General features: G+C 33.4%; 1 protein-coding gene across 1 annotated transcript; it reads right to left on the bottom strand.

Moving 5' to 3' along the window:
- Nucleotides 1–367: 367 nt before the first annotated feature.
- LOC132314356 (tropinone reductase homolog At5g06060-like) lies at nucleotides 368–5,159 on the bottom strand. Its single transcript, XM_059813233.1, has 5 exons — nucleotides 5,048–5,159; nucleotides 1,445–1,526; nucleotides 1,201–1,311; nucleotides 877–1,084; nucleotides 368–625 (listed from the first exon to the last, which is right to left on the bottom strand). Exons 1-5 carry the CDS (start codon nucleotides 5,157–5,159, stop codon nucleotides 368–370), a joined length of 771 nt encoding a protein of 256 aa, XP_059669216.1.
- Between the last annotated feature and the right edge of the window lie 5,107 nt (nucleotides 5,160–10,266).

Raw genomic sequence — 10,266 nt, 5'->3', positions numbered from 1 at the left:
TTAAATGCATAAACCAGTCTATTTTCCAGAGAACACACTAGTGTTAATTCAAGAATGCATTGGTTTCGATGAACATGGAAAATGCAGTTATCTGGGATAACATCCCAGGTATAATTTCAGAAGTATCTGGAACATGAATTCATTTTGAAAAGAAAATTAACCGAATTCAAGAGACCATGCACAAGATAAAAGAATATTACATCCTATACGAGTGACGTTCTGATATACCAGGGTGCAACAGAATTACATCGGATGTTGTCCTTTGCCCATTCACAAGCCAAATTCTTTGTCAGTTGATTTATTGCACCAGCAAGCAGCAAAGAGAAGCAGAAAGCCTGTAAATTCACATCCATCCGGGTTCACATTTTCATACTAATGCAACAGAAAGGGACCAGTCATGATGGTTACCTTTAGTTGCTCCATATATGGATCCAGAAGAAGTGTGCACCAGACCAGCAACAGAGGAAATGAAGACAATGCTTCCAACTCCAGATGCTTTTACAAGAGGATATGCAAGTTGACATAAATGGTAAGTAGATTCAAAGTTGGTAGCCATCAGTTTCGAATATTCTTCAGCTGTATACTCAGCGGTTTTCTTTATTATGTTTGTCCCAACATTGTTTATCTACAGGCAGAAGATAGGTGAGATTCAAAATGGTTGAGTATATGATTTAAAGTGATGCTATCTGATTAGAGCATAGAAAATTTATCAAAGATTTCTGTCAAGAACATTTTGAAAATTGACTATGAAAAGCAAATTGTATCAAATAAAGCGTGTGTGTGTATATATAAAAAGTTATAAACGTATATTTGTGTAACAATTGAATGGGGCTAATCTAATGTATGTATAAAACTGGAGACTGTGTTGTGACTTACAAGGATGTTGAGCTTGCCAGTGAAAAGAGAAGACACGTTTTCCATGAGCTGTAGGCGTTGGTCTTGAGACGATACATCACAGAGCGAACCGGTGACTGCGAAACCCTTACCGGTCCATTCTTGCAAGCAATGGTTGAGCTCAGCTTCTTTGCGAGAACAAGTGTGTACCGTAGCCCCTAATTCAGCTAGTTCCTCCACAATCGCATGCCTGAACACATCGAATCAAATCAAATCAATCAAAACCTTAGAGAGAATTTCAAGAGCGATTAGATCAAGAATCATTAATCAGATTGAAAAATTATATATATAGATTGAGAGAGAGACCCGATTCCACGAGTGCCACCAGTGACAAGAGCGTTCATTCCGATGAGAACCCATCGCGAAGATCCGTAGCTGCTCTCTACCTTCGCCACTTCTTCTCTCTCTTCTCTGCTGCTGCAACCACTAGTAGGAGTATATTTTTTAAAAGGTTCACGCTTTTGGCGGCATTCGCAGCTTTGTTGATTGATTGGATTACCTACCAAACCCACCACATTTTGTTGGGCTCAAATCCTCTGCTGTGAGTTACCTTGCAGTCCTCTGCTGTGAGCTGATGAAAGGCCTTAGTTTGGCCACGTGTGCTTCAGTTTGTAATATGTCTATGGGCTCCACTAAAATGGTGCAAAACGCATTATTCCGTTAAATCTGCCTTCTGTTAAACATCCATCTCTCGGCATCTCTGAAAAAGCCCAAAAGAGCCGGCTCTACAAATTAATTGAGCCGTCTCCAAAAAATTAGGTTGAGCCGTCTCCACATTTCTTCTTGAGCCGGCTGTCCATTATTTTTTTTTTCTTTTATTTTTATTTTTTTTTGCTTGGCAAGGAGCCGGCTCTAAAAATTCTGATCACAGGAACTCTGATCACCTTCACCATCAAAATAAGTTATTAACACAGTTCTGTAAAACTAATTTCACACCTCTGTAAAACTAATTTGACACCTAAATTTAACATTTTTTAATTCTTTCATTTGTCATCTGTTAGTGTAAATTATGATATTTTTCTACTTGAAATTGACATTGGTTAAGCATTCTAGCATATTTGAAATGTTGGATAATTGTAGGATTTTTTTCTATAATCTTCAATAACCATTCTAGTGAATGTAAAATCTTACATAATTGTTTTTTTTAACTGAGTTGGCTTCATTAGGTACCAATTTGTTATCCAAATATTTTTTCTTCTCATGTATGCGGCAATTACACATTTCACAGGTTATTATGTGACATTTATGAGAAAAAATACATTGTGAAGTTTAATAAGTAGGGACACTGATTACCTTCACCATCAAAATAAGCTATTTACACAGTTCTACTAAACTAATTTCACACCTCTGCAAAACTAATATCACACCTAAATTTAACATTTTTTAATTCTTTCATTTGTCATCCATTAGTGTAAATTATGATTTTTTTTTACTTGAAATTGACATTGGTTAAGCATTCTAACGTATTTGAAATATAGCGTAATTGTAAAATTTTCTTCAATAATCTTCAATAACTATTCTAGTGAATGTAAAATCTTCCGTAATTGTTTTTTTTTTTTTTAACTGAGTTGGCTTCATTACGTACCAATGTGTTATCCAAATATTTTGTCTTCTCATGTATGCGGCAATTACACATTTCACAGGTTATTATGTCATATTTCTAAGAAAAAATACATTGTGAAGTTTAATAAATAGGGACACTGATCACCTTCACCATCAAAATAAGCTATTCACACAGTTCTACAAAACTAATTTCACACCTAAATTTAACATTTTTTAATTCTTTCATTTGTCATCCGTTAGTGTAAATTATAATATTTATTTACTTGAAATTGACATTGGTTAAGCATTATAGTGTATTTGAAATATTGGATAATTGTAAGATTTTCTTCTATAATCTTCAATAACCATTCTAGTGAATGTAAAATCTTCCATAATTATTTTTTTTAACTGAGTTGGCTTCATTAGGTATCAATGTGTTATCCAAATATTTTGTCTTCTCATGTATGCGGCAATTACGCATTTCACAGGTTATTATGTGATATTTATGAGGAAAAAAATATTGTGAAGTTTAATAAGTAAGGACACTGATCACCTTCACCATCAAAATAAACTATTCACACAGTTCTGTAAAACTAATTTCACACATCTGCAAAACTGATTTCACACCTAAATTTAATATTTTTTAATTCTTTCATTTGTCATTTGTTAGTGTAAATTATGATTTTTTTTTTACTTGAAATTGACATTGGTTAAGCATTCTAGCGTATTTAAAATCTTCGATAATTGTACGATTTTCTTCTATAATCTTCAATAACCATTCTAGTGAATGTAAAATCTTGCATAATTGTTTTTTTTTTTTTTAACTGAGTTGGCTTCATTAGGTACCAATGTGTTATCCGAATATTTTGTCTTCTCATGTATGCGGCAATTACACATTTCACAGGTTATTATGTCACATTTATGAGAAAAAATACATTGTGAAGTTTAACAAGTAGGGACACTGATCACCTTCACCATCAAAATAAACTATTTACACAGCTCTGCAAAACTAATTTCACACCTAAATTTAACATTTTTAAATTCTTTCATTTGTCATCCGTTAGTGTAAATTATGAATTTTTTTTTCTTGAAATTGACATTAGTTAAGCATTCTAGCGTATTTGAAATCTTGGTTAATTGTAGGATTTTCTTCTATAATCTTCAATAACCATTGTAGTGAATGTAAAATCTTCCATAATTGTTTTTTTTTTTAACTGAGTTGGCTTCATTAGATACCAATGTGTTATCTAAATATTTTGTCTTTTCATGTATGCGGCAATTACACATTTCACAGGTTATTATGTCACATTTATGAGAAACAATACATTGTGAAGTTTAATAAGTAGGGACACTGATCACCTTCACCATCAAAATAAGCTATTCACACAGTTCTGTAAAACTAATTTCACACCTCTGCAAAACTAATTTCACACCTAAATTTAATATTTTTTAATTCTTTCATTTGTCATCCGTTAGTGTAAATTATGATTCTTTTTACTTGAAATTGGCATTGGTTAAGCATTCTAGCGTATTTGAAATCTTGGATAATTCTAAGATTTTCTTCTATAATCTTCAATAACCATTATAGTGAATGTAAAATCTTCCATAATTGTTTTTTTTTTTTAACTGAGTTGGCCTCATTAGATACCAATGTGTTATCCAAATATTTTGTCTTCTCATGTATGTGGCAATTACACATTTCACAGGTTATTATGTCAAATTTATGAGAAAAAATACATTGTGAAGTTTAATAAGTAGGGACACTGATCACCTTCACCATCAAAATAAGCTATTCACACAGTTCTGTAAAACTAATTTCACACCTCTACAAAACTAATTTCACACTTAAATTTAACATTTTTTAATTCTTTCATTTGTCATCCGTTAGTGTAAATTATGATTTTTTTTACTTGAAATTGACATTAGTTAAGCATTCTAGCGTATTTGAAATCTTGGTTAATTGTAAGATTTTCTTCTATAATCTTCAATAACCATTCTAGTGAATGTAAAATCTTCCATAATTATTTTTTTTTAACTGAGTTGGCTTCATTAGATACCAATGTGTTATCCAAATATTTTGTCTTCTCATGTATGCGGTAATTACACATTTCACATGTTATTATGTCATATTTATGAGAAAAAAATACATTGTGAAGTTTAATAAGTAGGGACACTGATCACCTTCACCATCAAAATAAGCTATTCACACAGTTCTAACAAACTAATTTCACACCTTTGCCAAACTAATTTCACACCTAAATTTAACAGCTCTTGGGATTTAATGGAGCCGGCTCTTGAAGTTCAATGGAGCCGGCTCTAAGTTGTTGAGCCGGCTCTTTGAGTTGGCAGCCGGCTCATAATAAATATGGAGCTGGCTCTCAGAATTTTTAGAGCCGGCTCCTTGCCAAGCAAAAAAAAATAAAAATGAAAGAAAAAAAAAATAATGGACAGCCGGCTCAAGAAGAAATGTGGAGACGGCTCAACCCAATCTTTTGGAGACGGCTCAATTAATTTGTAAAGCCGGCTCTTTTGGGCTTTTTCAGAGATGCCGAGAGATGGATGTTTAACGGAAGGCAGATTTAACGGAATAATGCATTTTGCACCATTTTACTGGAGCCCACAGACATATTACAAACTGAAGCACACGTGGCCAAACTAAGGCCTTTCATCAGCTCACAGCAGGGGACTGCAGGGTAACTCACAGCAGGGGATTTGAGCCCCATTTTGTTTTAGGGGTGGGACCAGGAAATCCAAGTCCGATTGATGCACCAAATGACAACAAATAATTAGGGTAAATTCATTGTTTTGAGGTTTGGGTGTCAGGCTGTCAGCTCAACAACTCCCCCTCAGTCAAAAATTGTAAAAATGTAATAAAATAACCGATTTGCCTTTACAGTCCATTTTTTTTTATTTATTTACAATTTTTTTTTTTTAAGAGAGGGTAACCGCGTTGGAGAGTTGAGAGAAAGTAATAATAGAGATGAGATGAAAAATTGATTGTTTTTTTAGAGGGATATTTGCATTATATTTTTCTTTAATTATATTTATAAAAAAAATAACAAAAAAGTCCTTAAATTTATTAATATACTATGTCTTATTTTATTATGTCATAACTGTTCTTTATACAATTTATTTTTATTTTTTATTTGTTTACCTTCTTTAGTTTCTTTACTATTTTTTTTTTTTCCATTCTATACTTTCTTTTTGTTTTGGAAGTCCTCTCAAAAGAGATAATTTATTCCATATTGATTATTTTATTTTTGGCATTTAATAGAGATAATTTATTCAATAGTGACTTTTTTTATTGCGATTAAAATAAATAATTTATTCAACAAAGTTAAATCTTTTTTTTTCAGTCATGTCAAAAGAGGTAACTTTTTTGTGACAATTCAGATTTTTAAGATTTAATTTATAATTTCATTTCATTTCATGATTTTTGGTTGTTAAAATTGGATATTTAAATTTTAAATGGGATATTTACTCAATTAGAGATTCGATTATTGATTATTTAATTAAAGTGTTACATCTTATATTTTTTTTTTTTGTAAAAGTAGCAGGTGGCGACCGAAAATTTAAGGAAGAGGATTAATATTGTGATGATTTTTCTACGGGCCCCACCAAGAGAAATGGGTTTTGATTTGTTATATATATATATATATATATATATATATATATATAGAGAGAGAGAGAGAGAGAGAAAGAGAGAAAAGTGCAAAAAAAAACCCCTAAACTATGGAGGTTTTACAACTAACCCTCCTGAACTACAAAAAACCCCCCTGAACTTTCACTTTTTTGCAATTTGCCCACTCAAGCCACCGGAAAAGATAAAAGATAGTTTTATCCTTATTCAAAACTACGTCGTTTCTATCTCCCTCTCTTTATTTGTGTGTGTGTGTATATATATATATATATACTATAAGAGACACAGAGAGGAGAGGGAGCACATCGATCTCGCCGGCCATGTAACACCCCCGGATTTCCGGATGCGGGTTGGCCAGGCCCACGCCCGATTACCCGAGGATATCAAAACAATTAGCAATTTAATGAACACAAAATACAATATAGAAAACAAGAATAAATAAAATTTTGCTGGAAAGAACCTAGAATGATAATCCAATAATTGAAAACCTCAGAATAAATAATTTCATTGATAATTAAAACTATTTTGATACAACTGATCCACCACGAATGGAAATCGTTCTCCAATTTATACAACTCGGGAATCCATCTAGTGGACCCCTAAAATATCCAATGGTACTCAAAAGACTGGAACAAAACCCAAGTCTTAACATGAAATAAAATCCTACGCCATCAGTAGAGTGAATAACTGTATCTGCTCAGCACGATCAAGCTCTACAGCCCAGAACTGACGAACACCTGAAAAAATGATAAAAGGGTGGGTCAGGCCCACGAGCAAGTTCTAATCTAACTGCAATCCATACAGTGACCTGATACGCAGATACACCATAGATACCTCACAATATCTATCTAGTCCATACATATATATATACACACTATGGGACATTCACTGAACTACAGTAGGGATCTCAACCTGAATAGAAGGCAACATGCGAATACGCACCCAAAGGTGGGCATGAGTACCTAGACCTAACAGGGTACACCCAACCTACTATAACCAGCTACACATCCACTGCATATACGCACCCTAACCAACAAGTTTGAGACTCAAGCTCAACTCGTGGTACCATAAACATATATATCTAAACTCCGTTCCTAACCATTCACAAGAAATCCAATAAGTCATTCGGCGTATTCAACCGTACCGACTTATATATATATAAGGAGGATTTATTTAACAACCCGTTCCCTTATTCCAAAATAGGTAGGACTGAGTATTTTAAATCAGTCTGTCCCTAGTATGCCACCGTCCCATACCGGTGCATACAATCCACAAAGTCCATATAATTGATAGAACCAGTCATACTGTTCACCAATTAAAATCCATAAGGTAGGAATTAGCATTTTGAGCTAAACCATACCTAGTATGCCACCGTCCCATACCGGTGCATACCATCCTCCATATCCATGTAAATTACAACATTCAAATGATAAGCAAGTAATTTACAATGCAAAACCATTCCCAGATAATTGACAGAATTTTAATGTGAGAATTCAGCAATTAAAATCCAATACATAATTCCAAATAATTGGTCAAATTTAATATAAGAATTCCGCAATTATAATCCAATATATGATTCCAAATAATTGACCGAATTAAGTATAAGAATTCAGCAATTATGTTCCAATACATAATTCCAGGTAAATTACAAGGCATAAATAATAAGCACGTAATTTATAGTCCAAAACCAACCATCCACATCGTTGCAGAATAGTATTGAGTATTTCAACAACTTAAAACCAAAACCATGTAAATTACAGACTACGAATGATAGTACAGCAATTTAAAATCCAAAACCAATATCCAATTAATTACCGAAGATTTTTAAATGTTTCAGCAATTTAAATCCAAACAATTAACCATATAGTTGCAGGGGATGATTTAATAAATCAACAACTAACATCCAGAGCCTGCATAGATTACATCTAACACATCAATGACCCTATAATATATTTAAGACCATTTTATAAATATATTACATCCCACTCGAATGCCTAAAAATAAGCTTAAGCATTTAAAACTTCATCCATCCACCAACCGTATACAATTGTACATAAGTGTTATACAGTTTGATCCGTTAATTTAGAATTAACCTTAAATTAATTTAGGGTCTTAATAACACCCAAAAATTAACTATTTAATCCCTCCGTGAAGTCTCATTAAATTTCTAAAATTTAATCAAGCCATTCAGTTCCTTTCTCTGTTAGTAGCATACACCGTTGTATATTTTTACACTGCTTCATCCTTTGTCTTAAAGACTTAAACCATGCAACATTAAGTTTAATAACACTTAAAATTAACTACTTAGATCCTCTGTTAAGTCCCTACAGTTCATTAGAATCACTCAAAAGCTCAAACAGTGCTCAAAACACCAAACAGAGCCCTAAAATCACTTTCTGGACGTAACAACAAATTGGAGCCGGCTCTTGGAATGGAAGAGCCGGCTCTTCCCCTATTGGAGCCGGCTCCAATCCCCTAGGAGCCGGCTCTTGCTGAAGGGGAGTCGGCTCTTGACTTTCTAGAGCCGGCTCTCTCCCTCTTGAGAGCCTCCAGTTCAGTCTCTGCTCCGTTTTTACCTATCTGCTCGTTCTCTGGTCCGTCCCTACCCTTCTGTTTATTTCTTAAACTGATCTTAAGGGTTTATTATCACTCTATTAACATCTCCAAGGTTTGATTACAGTAATTTAAAACAATTACAAAGCTTAAGGTTGCTATTGAACTTACCAAGCTTTTAGTATCAAAACTGAAACTATATGCAGAAACAGAAACGGAACAGATTGCACACGTATTTAAAACAGAATAATAACATCCCTATGAGTTTTGTATAACCCCAGTAGAGTTCCTATATTGTCTCTACAAGAGTTGCAGTCAAATACAGAAACTAAGGCTACGATGGAAACCATATGCTTAAAGTACAGAAAACTGAAACACCACTTGCATACACTGTAACAGATATTGATTTCAACACATACAGACCAACAATATAACACGTAATAAACATATCAATTCCAGTTTCTGCTTGATTAAACCCTAGAGATTATCTAGGTGCACAGAACACGGCCCAAAGGGAAAGAGGAAGATAGAACTTGCCTGAATAGGTTTGCAAACAAACCCTTGTTGCCGTTTCTCTCAGTTTTGTTTCGACATCCACTGAACTTGTCTAACCTCCTAGAACCTCTGCTCATTCTTTCTCCTTGGTTAAACTTTGGAACCCCAGTCGAAATTCTCACAAACTGCTCTGTTCTCACCAAAACTCCCTCTGTAACTCTCTCTATTTGGCAGACTTTTCCGTGTAAAAGCTACGACAATATGTAATCCTAGGTTTAACATATACTGAGGTATTTATAATTGCAAGATTAAAACCCTAATCCACAGAGCCCTAACTTCGTTGGCCCACAAAGTAACCCAGTTTAGTTACATATCAGATGCTTATAAGACGGCTCCAAAAACCCTAACTAAAACGTATCTAAAACCCTAGTTAATGGGAATTACATAATTACCCTGTTCAAAAATTAAATACTTAATAAATATTTAATTTAATAAAACCCATTAATTAAATCAAATAAGCAAGCAACGAATCACTTAAAACACATAAAATAAATAAAACAATTAATTAAAATAAACCAACAAATAAAGAATTACACCCTTAATTAAAATAAATAAACAATTAAAAAAAATAACACAATGAATTAAAATAAACAAACAATTGGACACATAAGCATATAGATACAAAATCAATTTAAAATGCACACAAATAAAATTTAAATTCCATTTTTATCCCTTTTGAAATTAGGGGTATTACATTCTCCCCCCCTAACAAATGGAATTCCGTCCTCGGAATTCACGAAACTCTGAATTAGTTTGATTAAACTTTTTACTCCATTCCGTCGTGGATTCTGCCTCCGTGTAAGGGCTCCACTGATTTCCAAATCCGTAAAGAAAAATATATATGTCCGATATACATGACACACAAAAATTATCCAACATGTAAGTTGTATTTAACAACTACTCATCCGTACCCAAATTTTGATATAGGGTAGAGGTCCATATTCCTACAAGTTCCATAACATAGATATGTAAAACTTCTATGCATCCCATCCCAATGTTTGAAAACACAAATCGATAGGTTACCGCTTAAACGGAGAAACACCATCCATAAAAAAAATCAATCTAATTAAGACATAAAAACT

This window comes from Cornus florida, unplaced genomic scaffold (assembly GCF_030987335.1).
Source record: "Cornus florida cultivar Cherokee Brave unplaced genomic scaffold, ASM3098733v1 CherokeeBrave_3.0.0_Hap2_Chr06, whole genome shotgun sequence".
NCBI classification, from domain to species: domain Eukaryota; kingdom Viridiplantae; phylum Streptophyta; class Magnoliopsida; order Cornales; family Cornaceae; genus Cornus; species Cornus florida.
The sequence above is the reverse complement of the archived record's forward strand: the minus strand, read 5'-3'. Positions and strand labels throughout refer to the sequence as shown.

What these genes read in the sequence shown, in the direction of transcription:
- LOC132314356 (XM_059813233.1), bottom strand. Translation starts at nt 5,159, where the DNA reads ATGGGGCTCAAATCCCCTGCTGTGAGTTACCCTGCAGTCCCCTGCTGT. An exon ending in TCACAGCAGAGGACTGCAAG is followed by an intron (nt 1,312 to 1,444) that starts GTAACTCACAGC and finishes TAGTGGTTGCAG; the next exon opens with CAGCAGAGAAGAGAGAGAAG. An exon ending in CTGGCAAGCTCAACATCCTT is followed by an intron (nt 626 to 876) that starts GTAAGTCACAAC and finishes TTCTGCCTGTAG; the next exon opens with ATAAACAATGTTGGGACAAA.